The sequence below is a fragment of the Sardina pilchardus genome, chromosome 4 (genome assembly GCF_963854185.1).
Source record: "Sardina pilchardus chromosome 4, fSarPil1.1, whole genome shotgun sequence".
Classification (NCBI taxonomy): Eukaryota; Metazoa; Chordata; class Actinopteri; order Clupeiformes; family Clupeidae; genus Sardina; species Sardina pilchardus.
The window spans coordinates 10,900,223-10,917,097 of NC_084997.1; the positions used below are offsets into that span (position 1 = coordinate 10,900,223).

General features: G+C 45.1%; 1 protein-coding gene across 1 annotated transcript in view; it reads left to right on the top strand.

Annotated features, from left to right (window-relative positions):
- spegb (striated muscle enriched protein kinase b) overlaps nt 1-16,875 on the top strand; it is a 63,278-nt gene that overhangs the window by 23,463 nt on the left and 22,940 nt on the right. The window contains exons 2-12 of the mRNA XM_062534127.1: nt 1,252-1,356; nt 2,984-3,128; nt 6,681-8,275; nt 8,559-8,702; nt 9,018-9,200; nt 12,784-12,962; nt 13,688-13,776; nt 13,963-14,138; nt 15,315-15,575; nt 16,145-16,303; nt 16,437-16,626. Of these exons, the coding sequence (XP_062390111.1) occupies nt 1,252-1,356; nt 2,984-3,128; nt 6,681-8,275; nt 8,559-8,702; nt 9,018-9,200; nt 12,784-12,962; nt 13,688-13,776; nt 13,963-14,138; nt 15,315-15,575; nt 16,145-16,303; nt 16,437-16,626 (3,226 nt within the window). The remainder of the gene's footprint in view (nt 1-1,251; nt 1,357-2,983; nt 3,129-6,680; nt 8,276-8,558; nt 8,703-9,017; nt 9,201-12,783; nt 12,963-13,687; nt 13,777-13,962; nt 14,139-15,314; nt 15,576-16,144; nt 16,304-16,436; nt 16,627-16,875) is intronic.

Sequence of the window (16,875 nt, forward strand, 5' to 3'; positions counted from 1 at the left end):
AGTTTCATATCATAATGCCACATTTGCCATCTGTGGGAGTCAAGCTTTTTTGTTTCATTTTTACAAGGATTAGCAATTCATTAGCTGTCTTTCTTCACAAGAAAATGGTTGACATTCACACAAGGGTAGGAGAGATAGAAAAGAATGGGAACTTTAAAAGGTTAGAGTGGGTGATTTGCCACTGTGAAGGGGAGATTTGTGGCAGTTTCGAATGGCATCTTCAATCTGCCAGCAAGCGTAATAGCAAACATCAAAAGTGGTGCAGAGTCTGTTGAGAGTTATCTATGATTATTACACGATAATGAGATAATGATTCAAATCAGGATCCTTGCAATTGGCTATAAATGATTTACCACGTAACATAATAGTCTCTCTGCGGTTAATGATTCAATTATTCATCGCAAAACATTTTTCCTTCTGAATGTCTGCGTGTTATTGTGAGAAATTGGGCGCAATAAACTCCCGCTGAAGATGGAGATGGCAAGCACGGCATATGGTATGAGGATGGGCCAACCTACACAGTCCTCTAAATCACAACTGAAACAAATAACAGGGCCACTCTAGCAGAGTTCTGTCTAGTCAGCAGGTTAGGTGGCAGCCGTGGGGGTTTGGTGGTTGGGAGTGTGGGGGTGGGGGTGGGGGTGGGGGTGGGGGGGGGGGGTAGCTGAATGACTAAGTTGAAATGGGATTGGTTTCTATAGTAACGGTGCTCTCCCTGTTTGCCTCTCCCCACTGCCACTATGGAAGCGAAGTTTTCCGCTCCTGCAGGAAACAAAGTTATGGTAATGCTTCTCTCTTCTCTCGGCTCGCTCATGCCTGAGCCACCAGTGCACACCACCTTCCCCAGCATCTGCTCCCAGAGATCATTTAGCAACATTTCACTCCTGAGCACTCTTTCACTCTCCCTTGCCTCACCAGGTCTCTCTGGAATGAATGATAAAATTAAAAGAATGAAACCATTATTTCTTGCATTCATCACCCTCTCTTTTTATACATAATTCCATGTTGATGTCACATTATTGTTTGATTTGCTATACAGATCAATTATATGTTTTTGTATTTGCCATAAAGTCAGCTTTTAATCATTTTTGCAAGGTTTCTAGGCACTCTACTGAAGGCTTAGCTGGCCCTGTCCATCATTCACTCTTATCAGTTATATCCAAAGAGTCTCATCAGTAGAGAGTGCCATGTTTGGTCTGTGTTGTGGCGTAACATGATGCTATCTCTTTTTCTCTCCTCCTCCTCCTCCAGACTCAGAGACTACAGAGGACGAAGCCGCGGAGCCCCAGCTACCCATGGAGACCAAAGGAGGACCCGAGTATCTTCATGACCAGGCTGCCCAGAGAGTGCCTGCAGGTAAACACATCACCAGTGCACAAACAACAACACATAATGTCAGCATGACTGCCAAACCAAAATGAGACTTAACTTATCAGAATAGAATTTATGGCCAAATTAGACTCTTAAAGCCTGTGTTATTTTCTTTATGTAAAACCAGATTAAAGTGAGGTTTAGATGAAAATTTAGGTGATCACTTCATTCATCCTGCTGATTTAAACCTTTCTTTTTAAAAGAGGATGAATCGATTGCTTCACAATTTATTCAGTTTACCCATATCTGTATCAATATGCATCATGTGTGCAGTCATGCTTTTATTCAGAAATCTTTCATACCGGTCTGCTAATTACAATTATTTGTATGCCCAGGACAAATCCAGATACACTTCAAATCAGTAGTAGCAATGGTTTGGTTGGTTATATTTAGTTCAGTCAGAAAAAAAATCCTGTACAAAAATGACCTAAATTTCAGTTTTTAGTTCTTGTGATGTTTTTCTCATCATGAAAGGTGACACACAATGAAATCACAAAAGCAGATTTTGTTTTCAATCAAAATATCAGGGTGAGACAGGCTTGTATTTTTTGAAATACACAACGCCTGACAAAACATTTTCTGCTGTCAGTTGAGCTGTGAGAATAGACCTTTCTGTCAGTCCTCTGGGACAGCGGGTGGAAGCGTATTTAGGTCAGCCACTCAATGACTACTCACAAACAAATAGAACTGGATCATTTCATTTTCAGGGGAAAAAAAAGATATGACAGAGCTTCCTGGCTTCTTTTTTTCCACATTCAGTTTATTCCGTCTTACTTTGTGTTTACAGTAACTGACAGAGTAACATGTCGACTCGCATCTTTACGAAGCTGTCTTGAGTGAGAAAAGATTGACAATATTCACCGAGCCAAGTCGGTCCAAAAAATGCATTGCCCCTTCATCCACCTTCATCTCTTCAGTGTATCTCTAGTCTCTTTGAAAAAGCTTTTGGAGGAGATGGACGCCCGCTATGTAGACACAGTGACACACTGGAGGGGTGTGTGTGTGTGTGTGGGCGGGGGGGGGGGGGGGTTGAGCAATTTTTAGGCGTTTTAAAGACTCCTCTGAAGTGGTTCGTATCTGATGGATCCGATCAGTCAGGCTCGGCTGCAGCTGGATAGGCGGGAGGCCTTTCAGCGGCTTGCTTGATGGATGTCGGCCATTAGTTTTCCTCTCCGCTCCAGCATGTCAGTCTCAGGCCGGCCCTAAGTGAGTCAGAGTGCCAGTCTAGGTCCTGGCGCTCGCTGCGAGAGCTGTCCGCTGTCTGCATTAAATCCCACACACCTTCTCGTCTTATTCAATAGTTGGCTCAGGTAACGTGCAGACAGATGAACTGGAAGGCTTTTGAAATGGATGCACTCCATTCAGAAGCAGTAAACACCGTTTATCTTTTCTCACACAACAAGCAACTTAATTTCATATATATTTCACACACATGTAGAGAAAGTATTACAGCTAGAACTGTTTGTATACTACTTATGTAGTATTTATTCTAATCTAAAGCATTTGTTATGGTATTATTACCATATATACTCTACAACTGCCATTGCCATGTGTGAAATACTGTATGTTTCTGAGCATGACTCATGATTTCCTTCTGGGAACTCTGTTGCAGGTGACAGGGTGATGGATGCCGGTCCGGAGGGGGCTGGTCACCTGGGCCCACGCACGGATAGTTGGGAGGGCACAGTGGTAGAGAAGGAGGCCCTGGCCCTGGGCTCTCGAGCGCCCGGGCAGCAGGACCTCACCAAGGCCGCCAGGCAAGCGAACAGAGGGGAGCCGCCGGGCACCCAGATCAGGCACCTAGGGGTCGAGCCTCTGATGCGAGCGTCCCGCGCCAATCTGACCCGTCCAGTGTGGGGGTCGGAGGAAAGTGTGTCTTTAGCTAGCGATTACTACGGTAGCACGTTCAGTCTCTATAGAGGAAGGACTTTTTCTGTACCCCTGTAAGTAAACATTCCATCCAAAAACCCAGACCCCGCAGTCGCAACTACTACAAAACAAACAAACAAAAAAAAAAGCCGACCAAACCGCGTCTCTAAACAGCCCCATCACAACAACCGCACACACACACACACACACACACACACACACACTCTCTCTCTTTCTCTCTCTCTCACACACACACATATACATGCTCACACAGCAGACAAGCAATTCACACTATTTCTGGAGGCCCTTGCTATAACATGGGGTCTCCTTACAGAGAAAAAAAACGACAAGATTACAAAATCAGTCAAAACACAGCATGAGGTCTCCTGTTGGCAGAAATCATCTGTGAGATCACGGAACCTCATACAACAACATTAACAAAGGATACACTGAAGGGAACTCTTGATATTGAAATGGCCTAATGTGCAGGGTAATGGCACACGGGTCCTGCAGGGGGTAACAAATGATCGTGCTCAGTACAATACCAACAAAAAGCCTCTTTTTTAAAATGAGAGAATGCTCCATTCACCATTCACCCAATATTTACTGTAGAGGTTAAGTATGAAGGGGAAAAGCATTCCAACTGTTTACATAATGAGGCTTATCTGCACAACAAGGCCAGTCACAGATGTACCTGTCTACAGGTTACCAGACTGTATAAGGCAGCAACAGCAATGAGCTGGCAAGAGAGTCCCTGATTGTAGCCTCTGGTTCATCCAGCGTTCTCCTCCCCCATGTTGTAGCTTGGGCCCGGCATACATAATATACTCCATAACTATCAGTACTCAGTGCCTAACGCCTGCCCAAAACACAGAACCTTAGCCCTTAAGACATTTCTTTTTCACTGCATTGCAGTAATTCATAAAGGGACGACACTCCACGTCTGTTTCAGGACTGCACACCGCATGGATATCCCCGATGTATTCGGTTCAGCCCAAGTATTTATGTATCTCTTTATTTTGTCCTTATTCACTCTTATTCCATGTCGATTTTGTTATTCATTTCGTGATCCTTCCATGGAACGCTTTCTGAAGGAAGCAAGCAGATCATGATAGCCATAGCTCGTGATAGTCATCCAGCTCTCTGAGGATGTTGATATTCATCCTCCTATTCTGAATAGTTTGTGCTAAAGTTGATCTTTAAACAGCTACATTTTCATCTGGGTGGGTCTTCATTACATAGAGATTAAATTCCCTATCAGGCCGCTGCCTGTCAGAATTGGGATAGAGATTGAGTTTGTACCAAACAAAGCATATATATATATACAGTCATTACTAAGTGGCGTTGTATAAGTCATCTCACTTTTCATGCATTTATTTGCAGTTATAAAAACTTAGTACGTTTTCTTCTGTGCAGGCATTACTGAGGCAGTTCGTAAATGAAAGAGTGAGACTCTCCAGCTCTAATGGTCTCACGATTGCCTCTCGAAAAGGTCCTTCTATCAAAACCCCTGTGTACTTAAACCTGCAGCAGCTTCAGTATGGATTCAGCCCCATGAATAATGAATAACACGGCAGTACTTCATACTGTTATAGTTTCGATGATCACCCTCCAGCCTCAACCCTCCCAGCGCTCGGCTCACCCAAACCCTTCAACCGAAATTAGAACCTTATTTCTCCCTCATTTCGATTTATTTTCTCTTCAGTTCAGTTGCCACTTTCCTTTGCCCCCCTCCCCCCATTGTCCATATCTAAAGTCTTTGAGTTATGACCCACATACCAATGAATGCAAGAAAAGCCATATGTGTATATTTTTTCCCCACCCTCTGGGCGGTCACAATAAAACACGGGACTGGTGTTTGATTGTGTCTCACTGCCTCACCAAGGTTTCCTTTCAGCCCTGACGTTCAAAAGAGCTCTTTGCATCTCATTGCGTGTGTGAGGTATCATCGACCCCTTTGGTTATCCCCTGGTTATTGTGCATGCCGGTTTGCTGAGTTTTCCTCACACGCATTCATGATTGCATGTGTTTTGCCAGCACTAATGCTCTGATGAGAAAACAGTGACTTTGATCTCCAGACTGATAAAGCTGTAAACATTAAATTTGCTTACTCTCTACCACAGACTATGTTTTTGATTAATTCATTTCAATTTGAGGGGTTGAATATATTTTGCAACATGATATGCATCACTAGTCACAGTACATACAGTATGTCTTACTTGGAAAGTGATTCATTTGATCACAAATATAATTGGTTCAATATACAAAGTGAACCCAATCAATAAATTCAGAGGCTATATGCAGTTTTAACATGATATTTATTTTGTAATTGTAATATTATCATTATTATTATACAATATAATATATCAAGAAAATATATTGATAGTTCCACTTTATGGTCCAGTTCCTTGAGAAGAAGCTTTATGATTTACTAATTGTATCATATAGTAAAGATTCATTTGTACAGTTTTATTAACCTACTGCATGTTCATATTCTCTGCATGCTGTTTGCACTGCTTGCATACTGTTCATGCAGTATAATAATGGATATTGTATACAAGTGTAAGTCTACGCATTGGTTGACCAGGAAGGAGTTATGTGTATTTGCTTGGGACATGCACGGAGTAATTTTAATATCGGCACAATTCGCTGTGCTTTCAGGTTTTCTGATAATTCAACACTAAGACTTGCGTGCTTGTATCAAGTCAAAGCTTACGGTCTTTCCTTCCTTGTCACAACAAGCAATCTTTGACTTAAACTTGTAGATATCCAGTGATATATGGTGGTCTAGTCCAGTTTTTTTGGAAGGAATAGGCTAGTAGGCACCATACTTTAAAACGTGGCCTGTCAACCTCACATAACATAAGATTATATCACCACCAAGCGCATAGATGCATCATAGGATGCAAGTTAGCCGATATCATCAAAGTGCGATGTGTCCATATTTATCACACAAATCACATCTTCTGTTTATTTTTACCACTTTAGAAACTAATTTAAGCACTTAACCACAAGGGAACATAGAGTCCCTTGGCTGTTATTCCATAATTGACTTAGTTTGATCATGCTTTGAACATGCTTTTTACAGTTTTGGTCACCAAACCACCAATCTCGTCACCGACAAATTTCTCATTGTTAGTTTATGTTAGTTTCCCCACTCATCTACTGCCCAGATATCCCTAAACCCAGTCTTCAACCTCTTTTATTTCATAATTTTAAGTCCCCCATTAGTTAGATCTTTAAGACACATGCGTACTGACGAGCCCAAACACAGAACACACACACATACACAGAACGTTCGGTCACTGCAAGCCCTGAGCCACTGAAAGCCACACTGGCTCCTCCGAGCCTCCCTGTCCTCTTCCAAACAGCTGGGCTCCTCCTCCCCATGCTTAACCCCAATGGCTAACAGAGCATTTCCCTTAATCGCCTTCTTTCAGGAGCCAGTCTGAGGATGCTTTGAGGGAGTCTCCCCCTCAAGTTCTCCCTCCCCCTTCCCCCAAAATTGGCCGCCTCTCCAACGCCTCTCCCCTGCCCAGCCGATCCGGCTCTGCCCCTGCCACGCCCCTTGCCCCACGCAAGAAAGCTGTCGTGCCAAGTGACTACCAGGATACCGTGCCCTGCGAGTTTGAGGAGAAGATCAAACAGCCCAAGTCCTCGGGCATGTCCCAGAGCAGTGCCCAGGACTCCCGGCCTCAGACGCCCTGCAGCGAGTACTCGCGCAAGGAGATGACCCCGCGCCCGTCGCCCAAGCTGACCCGCCCCAGCTCCAAGATCTTCGAGAAGGTGCGCGACTTTGAACGCCGGAGAAGCATCGACAACGAGGGCTCCATCTCCGGACGGTCTTGGGCCGGGTTCCACCGAGCCCCGTCCGTCGACTCCGACGACGGCGGAAGCCGGCTGGGGATCTCCCGGGAGAGCTCCCGGGAGGACCTGAGCGAGGCCCTGAAGGCCGACGCCGCCCAGCGGAGGTCCGTGTTCAGGCAGAGGGCCGCCTCCTTGGAGGACCGGCCGCGGCTCTCACAGAAGGTCCAGGACATCGAGAGCAAGTTCACAGAGGAGCTGCAGCGCATCAAGAAGCTGGTGGGCAAGCCGCACATGAAGAAGTCTTTCTCCACGGAGCAGCTCGCCCAGCGGCAGAGCCGACAGCCCCTGAGGAAGCTGGAGCCCATCCCCCCCCAGGTGCTGCAGAAGCTGCAGGATCGGGAGCGCGCCCAGCAGGCCCAGGAGCAGAAGGAGAGAGAGCGGCAACGCACGGAGCAGTCGCCCCCCAAGTCGCCGCGTCTGGAACAGCAGCAGGCGGCGCCTGAGCAGACCAGGCCGGAGCCCAAGCGGACCACGGTGACCATCGTGGCCGGTAACCGACTGGGCGAGGAGTTCTCTCCTCCGGAGGCCATGTCCTCTTCGGAACTGCCCGGTCAGCGCTCGCCTCGGCTCGTGCGCGGCGCCAGTCCGATGAGGGAGGGCCTGCGGAGGACGCCGGTCGACGTCACGCACATGGCAGAGGAGCGGCCACGATCCCCGCGAAGACGTACCGAATCGCCATCGCGGAACATCATGGAGATGCGCAGGGTGGAACCGAGACCGGCCAGTCCCCTGGCGCAGCGGGTCATACGCGTGCAAGAGGTTCCCGTGGTGTCAGAAAAGGAGGAAGCTGTCCACCGAAAGACGCCCGTAGAGATAACTGTTCGGAAATTGGAGCGTAGACCTGAAAGTCCACTCGTGCAAAGACACACGGTCATGATGCAGGAGCGACTCACTCCAGCTCCCCCAAAACCTCCGAGGGTGCCCGTGCCCTCCCCCGAGGAGGAGAAGATGGAGGTGGACACGACTCCTCTGACTCCGGTGCCTTCTGCCGCTCCTGCTGCGGCTCCACTAAAACTTGCCATTCCCACCATAATTGTAGAGGAGGAACCGATGGAGGTGGTTCCAGCAGAGGTTGACAAGCCAAAGAGAAGCAGTCCTGTCAAAGAGGCGAAACCGCAGAGGACCCGAGGGAGAGGCAGACGCACCAGGCCCATGTCTCCCGAATTCGGTAGGTTTGGTTTTATTTCATTGCAAAAACACACCAACAAATCTTATATGGTAACCTATGGGCCCAAAAGACCATAGATCTATGTTAATATCTTAAAAAAAAATGCAATGTTTATATTTTAGGTATTTCAAAACTTTTTACAGAAAAAAGCACACATTTCCTCCAAGTATGCACCACTGTGTATGCACTATTGTTTTAAAGTGCAACATTGTACTGTATTTCATCACTCATAGAGTCATGGTCACTGTATAATGGCTAACACCAACAATATTTTCTCGTGCAGAATCCTCCGACGACTCGTACGTGTCCGCAGGGGAAGACCCCATGGAGGCCCCCGTGTTTGAGTTCCCTCTCCATGACGTCGTTGCGTCCACTGGCGTGGAGGTGGTGCTCAAATGCATCATCGCTGGCACTCCTCTTCCAGAAGGCAAGTTGGCTCTGCTGCTGTGTGCTTTTTCTTTCCACTCATAGTAGCTGTCGTTTAAAAAAATCCATGCAGAGATTAACTGATTTCTGAGTTTGGCCATGTTCACAGGATTTGAGCATTGGACTGAGTAATTTCGTTTGATCTTTTAGGTTGACGCTAATGAGCACCTTGCCTTGTGTTAGTGACTACTGATTCACTGATAAAAAACTTGTCAAGGTCTTGATCTCTCTCTGTCCGTCTCTCTTTCTGTCACTGTTAATGAGAGATATTTGGTGCATCCTGTTAACATGTTGTCTGCTATACTCCCTCCTTTAGCCACATGGAAGAGAAACAACACCGAGATCAAGAGCAGCCCAACTCATGTGGTGAAAGTGGAAGGGGAGAGGCACTCTCTGTTCATAAAATGGACGAAACCGGGCGATGCTGGGACATACACCGTCACAGCCACCAATCAAGTGGGCTCAGCATCTAGTAGTGCCACCCTCACCATCAAAGCAGGTGAGTAAGCATAACTCCCATTTGCATCCCAGGAAGCTGGTTAAGCTCTTCAGATAAGTGTACCTCCCTGCAGACTAGAGAGTGTTGCCGGTGCCAAGGAAAGCTCCATTAGGCTGAACTAAATCTGCCATTTTGGCAAGGCTTGGCTGACTCATAAGTGGATTTGAAACACTTTTCGACACCGCCCTGAAGTCAAGCATATCAACTCCCATGAATATTTCAAAACTTTGACATTGATGGGGATTGGGGATTTTGGCCAGCCCAGCCACACATTGGGCATGTCATCTTTGCTTCTTCTCATTGAAGCCAAACCAGAATGTATCTTTCTCTGTACCCTTAACATGAAGCCATGTAAAGATAGAAAAGTGGCCATCCTCCTTCATTGGGTGGTCATTAAGTAAATTATGAACGACTGAAACGTTATAGCAAGGTTATTCCAACGGAAGAATAAGAGCAAATCAATGTTTTGAGTGGTATTGAGTACAGTATGCGTGAAAGCAAAGATCCTTAATTATTGCTCCGCTTTAACCCTCTCTGGTGAAAGCCAGCAAAAAAGAACACTCAAGTGTGTTTAAGGACCTTACATACAGTTGTTTATTTCAGTGGAATCAATGAATGAGTCACCTCATCAATATGGCCGCGGCCTCTGGCCAGCTGCATTGCTACATAGGATAGAGTGTGTGTCCTTATTGGGATGCATACCGCAAACAGGACAATGTTAACATTAAAACAACGCCTTGGAAGATGTTGTGCAGTAGGTGTCTTACCTGATGACTTGATGTTGACTATTACTAATTGGTATGTTCTTGGAAGCTACAGTACATCAGCAATATCAATGATTACATTGATGAATTCTTGCATATACACACACACACACACACACACACACACACACACACACACACACACACACACACACACACACACACACTGTATACACAAAAAGCACATTATCAGTCCTCATGTATTGTGTAGCAGTTGCCCCACAGAGTTCCCTAGCAGCACCAATTCTCTCTCCCTTTTATTTTATTTTGCTTCCCCCTCCCCCTCCTCTTCCTCTCTACCTCTGCGCAGTATGCTAGCTGTGCCTCCTCACTGATAGTTACCATAGCAACCCGGCGGCTAAATTGAACTTATAAATTGTTAAAGCCACGCTGGCCGCTTGATGAATTTCAGAATAAAGAAAACAACAGTTGTTTGGGGATCCCTGCGGATGGTCCCGGCCTGACATTTCCACAAACATTAGTCTTGCCTTCCTGCTTTGCCAAGTAAATTTTACATGAATTACTGTAGGAATTAAGGTCTTAAATGTCGGACATGCAAAGCAGCCCAGCAAAGTGCTCTAATCGTGTTTCCGCAGACACTGAGCTAAACAAGCGGCACCAGCGATTCTCATGAACTCTCATTATGGCCCGTGCTGCATTTGAATGGAAAAGTACAGCAGCAGCAGCACGATTAACTAATTGCAACGTTTCTTTCAGGGGCATTACATATGCATTAGCTTTTATATTAATGCAAAGAGGCTACTGGGTTTGTTATCTCCTGCAATAATAGGAAACACTTAATGTTCATTAAAACATATTTTCAAGTCATTTGATAATTATAATGAAGCACAACTGAATTGGAATATATCCATGATATATTTTGGATTCTCACTTCTTAGTTGTAAATCCATGGCAGTAGAACAGCTTGAAATGAAATCATTTGACGTAACTATCTTAGATGTTTCTGTTTCTTGTTTTCTTTTAGCCTTTAAATGATTTCCCCACTGAAATATGCTTGTTATTCCTTGGGCTGAGTCACGTATCCGATGATTGCTCTTGAGAAAAGGACGCTTTACCTTATTAGGGCAGTAGATGCTCTGGATATTTATAGTACTTCTTGTTGCCTGAAATGATCACAGTCTGTGTTATTTCCACCTGACATTAATGTCACCCTCACAGCACCGCACCTTCACAACAAATGCCTGAAAGCAGTATTCTAGCTTTCCTTGCAGTATCTTATCATCACCCTTTCTATTTCTCTCTTTTAAAGTTATGGATTTATTGTCATAATGCAAGGTGGTTATATCATTTCAGTGTAAACCTGTTTATACCATGTGCAAAATATTCAATACAAGGACATTGTATAGCTTCAGAAATGTCATCATATACTCTTGGCATATTACTCTATCTATACACCATATTGAGTAAATGCCACTGTAATATATCAGAGCTAGTGCTCGGCTAGGGAAAGGCAAAGAGCGTGTTTATAATTATGTTGCCAAGAGAGACAATGTAGTGCTGGACATAAGAAAAGCCGTCTGCTTTGAGGGTGTGCTTGTGTATCTTAATTGGCAATCTGATGTGTCCATATGTGTGAGTTTACAAGAGATGAAGAGAACGAGGGAGAGAGGGAGAGAGAGAGAGAGAGAGAGGGTGAAAGGAAAGAGGATAAGAGGGGAGGGCAAGACGACGTAACAGGGAGAAATCTTACACGCCAGCCCACCAGTCAAACTCCATGGCCACTTGTTGAAGCGCTGACAAGTTATCACAAATGCTGTCGGGATTTAACACGCGGTGGAGCCATTCAAGGTTGCTCAGTCCACAACCTCAGTGTGAATGGAGGTGTGGGGCTAGGTGAGTCTTTTCAGGATATGTGACAGATAGATGGCAGGGGAGGCACGCTGATATGTTGTGTTGCTGTAATTGCTATTGCAAGGTTTTTCCTGTCGCAAAGAGCAGTTTTGAAACCCTCTACCTTTAGCCACAGAGGTAACAAAGATATTGTTGTAAGATACAAGGGTGGACAGATTATAGGAGATTATCAGACTCTTTTAGAGGAAAGACAATAATTATGTCTTCTGAGAAATACTTTTGGAAGCTTCCAAATAGAGCTGTTGGTTGAAATGAATTTGTACATGTATTTATTTATTTATAATGTACTTAAAGTGAATATTGCAAGGGATTTTGCAGTAGGTTTGCATGATTTTATCTACGTTGGAAATGTCACAGTGTGCACTTAGAATCACATGCGAACTGTAATATATACATGTTCTGGTAAGCAGAGACCTGCCGACAGTTTCTATTTTTTCCCCTTGCACATACACCCCTGGTGCTCATGAAAACTTGAGGACATGTTCAGCAGGGCACGCTACAGCGACCTGCTTCCAGACAGAAAATGTCTGCTGTCACCCAGTTCATGTGGAGCTTGACCTAGCTTGCTGGAGACCATGTTCAGATTCCATTGGGGTGAACTTCATATGCAAGCTGAGTTCCAGTAGCTGAAATGTATTTGAGTTCATACATAAATCCCACAAACACTGTTTAATATGTAACAAACTGTGTTTTGGAGTGAGTTCTCTTCCAATGTGTCATTACGATTAAAGCCAATTCATAATTTCTCTTTGGATGGAGAGCTCCCTAAATGTAAGATAGCAGATAAACAGTCCTAGTACATATTTGTGATTTGTTATTTGTTATTTGTAATACGCCTGAATACTTTGCATTCAGTATTTGCAAGACAAATTTACCCAGCTCTCGTAATTGAGTATTCTGTAGGTGGGTGTTGCTCTGTGACGCTATACTGTTCCTCTGTCCCCCAGAGCCCTCACAGGAGCAGAGAGGGAACCTGGGAGTGCCCATGGACGTGGCCAGTCCCATCACCTCTGACGAGGAGTACCTGAGCCCCATGGAGGAGAGCATGGACTACGGCAGCTCCTACCGAGGCCCCGACACCCGCACAGTCATGGACAGTCGATTTAAGGAGCCACCTGCCTTTCAGGTACAATTCTTTCTGTTATGTGATTTAGTTATTTTATCTCCCATGTAGCTGACACTGAACGGTCAACTGGAGAATGGGAGAAAATAAAATATTTGATGCAAATTCATTATGTATTGTATGTAAGAGTTGGGTCATTGTATTATGTATGTACATTATCACGTATTAATTCATTCATTATCATCATAATACATACATGAAACATACATAATACAATGACCCAACGCTTACATACAATACAATGCACAATACATAATGAATTTGCATAAAATATTTTATTGTCTCCCATGCTCCAATTGACCGTTCAGCGTCAGCTACATCCCATGCTATCATCTATTTTGGGCTTCAAATATGTGTGGGTGCATATATATAATTTATTAGAAATGTGAGAATCACTAAGTCATTAAATGGATTGTTTGTCGTCTCTCTTTAGATCATACTTCATTCCTTCAGATTGTCCATAGACTAGTGTTGATTTCTCAGCTGTAGGCCTCAGCTAGTACTGCACTGCAATGTAATGTAATGTCCTCTCTTAGAAAAATGGTTTCCAACTGCACTCTGTTTGAATACAAAAATGAAAAAGCAAGAGAGATTAAAAATGTGCCTCAAAGATTATGTAATTCAATGGTCCTCGTTTTAATTGATCCTCAGTGGAAGTTGAGTTCTATGTTCCATTTGACTATATTACCATTTTACCTTGTTTACATTAACATGTTGTCTTGCTTCAGGCTATCACGAATGACCAGGCTGTCATTGAGGGGCAGGAGGTGACCATGTCTGTCCGCATGACAGGACAGCCCAAACCCATGCTGTACTGGTAGGTTTGTTGTTCATATATCTGTCATGTCTACACTTGATGTTTTTGCAACATCTTTTAGCGATTGTGCTAAATGGAGAAGAAGTAACGATGAGTTGAGTCATGTATTTTCTTGCCATGGCTGGTAAGCTGCCTTGAGTCTAACTTGTTCACCTGTATCAACTTGTTTTTTTTCTGCGTTTACAGGCTCAGAGACAGAGTGACCATAAAAACGGGTCCCCGTCACGTGGTGCGTGAAACAGAAGACGGCGCCTTTGAGATGATTATCAAGTCCGCGCAGAAGTCTGATGCAGGGGTGTACACCTGCAAGATCATTAACGAGTACGGGACAAAGCATTGTGAAGCTAAACTAGAAGTCAATGGTAAGGATCCCCCCTTTTTGTCAGTCTGAACATGCTGCTAGAGTCATTAGATGTTTTTACTCCATATGGCACCCCTAAATCAGGCCATCCCTTTTGGGAAAATGTACTGTAGTTCACCTCTTGCTTGAAACCTTATGAGTAACACCAGATCTGCTAGCAGCAGGCGGGCATAGATTAAGTTGTAGTCTTGGTACAGACGGACTAGGGAGCACGGAGCGTGTTCTCCCGGGAGCCCTCTTCAGATGACAAGAGTCTGGCCCTCATTAACTGCCCTGGCTCTTGTAGGCTGCACTGAGCTGTGAGGTGGAGAGCCTCTTGTGCTCGCAGCACCCACACTCTCTCGCCCAAAATACATCAAGTAGATGCTTTCTTTTCTTTTACCATGCATGTTTTAGTTCTCGGCAGTCTGAACATGATGATGTTGAGGACATCATGACTGAACCAGATCTTTTGATCGTGTAGTTCCCCGTCAGAGCTGTCTATTGTGTCTAATCATTTTAGTGAATGATCCTTGTCTAATCATATTGGTGAATGATGCTAAGTCATGCATGCGAACATTTGCCGTTGTTATTTTGAGTCCCTAAGATAAAGTATCAGCAGCCTCTGAAGGAAGATGTGAAACACTGAGACTAAGATTGATGAACATTTGTAGTAAGATTGATGAGTCGGTTTGTAGAACATTCCATTTTTCATTATGGTTCATGATCCTAAAATGCCAAGAAATGTCAAAGTCAGTCAATCCCTTATCAATGCAAAGTCCTTGAAGTGACTTAGAAGCCTGTCTGTGGCAGAAATAACTTGAGATGAAATTGAGAAAAAGAAGGTAATGATCCAGAGTTTGAAACTCTGATGCTCCATCATGAACTGAAAGTCCTAGGCCATTGACAGCCAGGAAGTTAGAATCTGACACTGACAGACAATTGTGCCTCCGGCTTTCACTTATCAACATTACATCTTACAGCACCATACTGCACTGTCAGTTGTAAGGATGTCATCCTTTTGCTTCAGATTCAAGCACAAACAAACACAAATAATATCAGGGACTCAAGATTCTACAGTACTTGCAAACAGACATTCCACCGGGATCTTTCTCACTTCTCGGAGACATGTTGTGAAACTGTGCGAGTCTCACCAAAGCTGTTCTTTCGCTTTTCTCTTCTCTCTGTTCCCCCACAGCGCCCCCCATAGAGCCGGGGCTGGCGGTGATCCGGCCCGTCAGGGACATCGGCGTGAAGGCCGGCGAGACGGCCCTGTTCGAGTGCCACGTGACGGGCCCGCAGGACGTGGACGTGGACTGGCTGTCCGACGGCAAGCTGATCCAGCCGGCGCTGCTCAACTGCAAGATGCACTTCGACGGCCGCCGCTGCCGGCTGCTCCTCAACTCGGTGCACGAGGACGACAGCGGCACCTACACCTGCAAGCTGAGCACGGCCAAAGGTAAGACTGGTTCATGTCCACGACCGTGGTATACCTTGACAGGGACAACAAGGCCACCCATAGCATCTATTTATTTGTAAATGTACATACTGTATGACTGTACTGTATCACTTAGATACAGTACAGTTTTACTGTTTTGTTATGTTATTGTTGAGTGTTGTGCTTGAGTGCAAAGATTAACCGCAGTCAAAAAATTCCTTGTTTGTTATGCAAACCTGGCCAATAAAGCTGATTCTGATTCTGATTCTGATGTCTGCAGCGAAGTTATTTTTTTTAAAATCAAAGTCACGGGAGATCGTTTGTCTGTAAGTGGATTTTTAAAATCTGTGTAGCTACCTAAAGGCACTTAGCCCAATGACCTTGCCACTTGGAAGTGTCATACGCCACCTGCTGAGTGACAGTCAGAGGCAGAGTGTATCAGATGGAATTGATTCGTCAACACTTTGACTGTCACTCTGCCCGGCGACAAGGCGGCGGGTTACGTAATGCTGTTGTCCACTTCAATCTCAAGTGTTGATGTCTGACTGCTCTGTCACTCTCGCTCTCTTCCCCCCGACGTCGTGTTTCAGAGGAGTTGACCTCCAGTGCCAAACTCAAAGTCGTTCCCTCCATCGAGCCGCTCTTCACTCGCAAGCTGGACATGCTGGAGGTGATCGAGGGCCGCAACGCCCGCTTCGACTGCAAGGTCAGCGGGACCCCCCCGCCCAGTGTCACCTGGAATCACTTCGGTAAGTGAGCCACTCCCATGGGGACTGTCTGGCGATTCGTTGAGTGACCATGACCCTTTTTGATGTGCTAAGTGACTATTCTTGGGAGAGAGTGACCCTTGGGATTTTTTTTTTTTCTCCGTGCCTCACCCAGACCATCCTCTGGAGGAGAACGAGGACATCCGCATCTTAAAAGAAGGGGGGCGCCACTCTCTGGTCATCTCGCACGTCAGCAACGAGGACGAGGGCTTCTACACGGTGGTGGCCCGCAACCCGCACGGAGACGCCGAGTGCTCCGCCGAGCTCTATGTGCAGGAGCCCCGGCCAGCCATCTCCTCCCAGATGTAAACGCCTCCACTGGCCTCTCAGCTACATCTACACACACTGCACCTCATTCACAATCCATAGATTGAAGGTTTTTCCATGAAGGTTTTTTAGTGCAATTGATTTTAAATGTAATGTAGTGAAGCATGCAGGTTCCCATGCAAAATATTTTATTTGAAATAACTAAAAAAAACTACAAATTGGGTTCTTTCAGACACTTGCAACAGTTGTGCACGCATGCATTGTCTACTAGGGTCTATTTTGTTTTT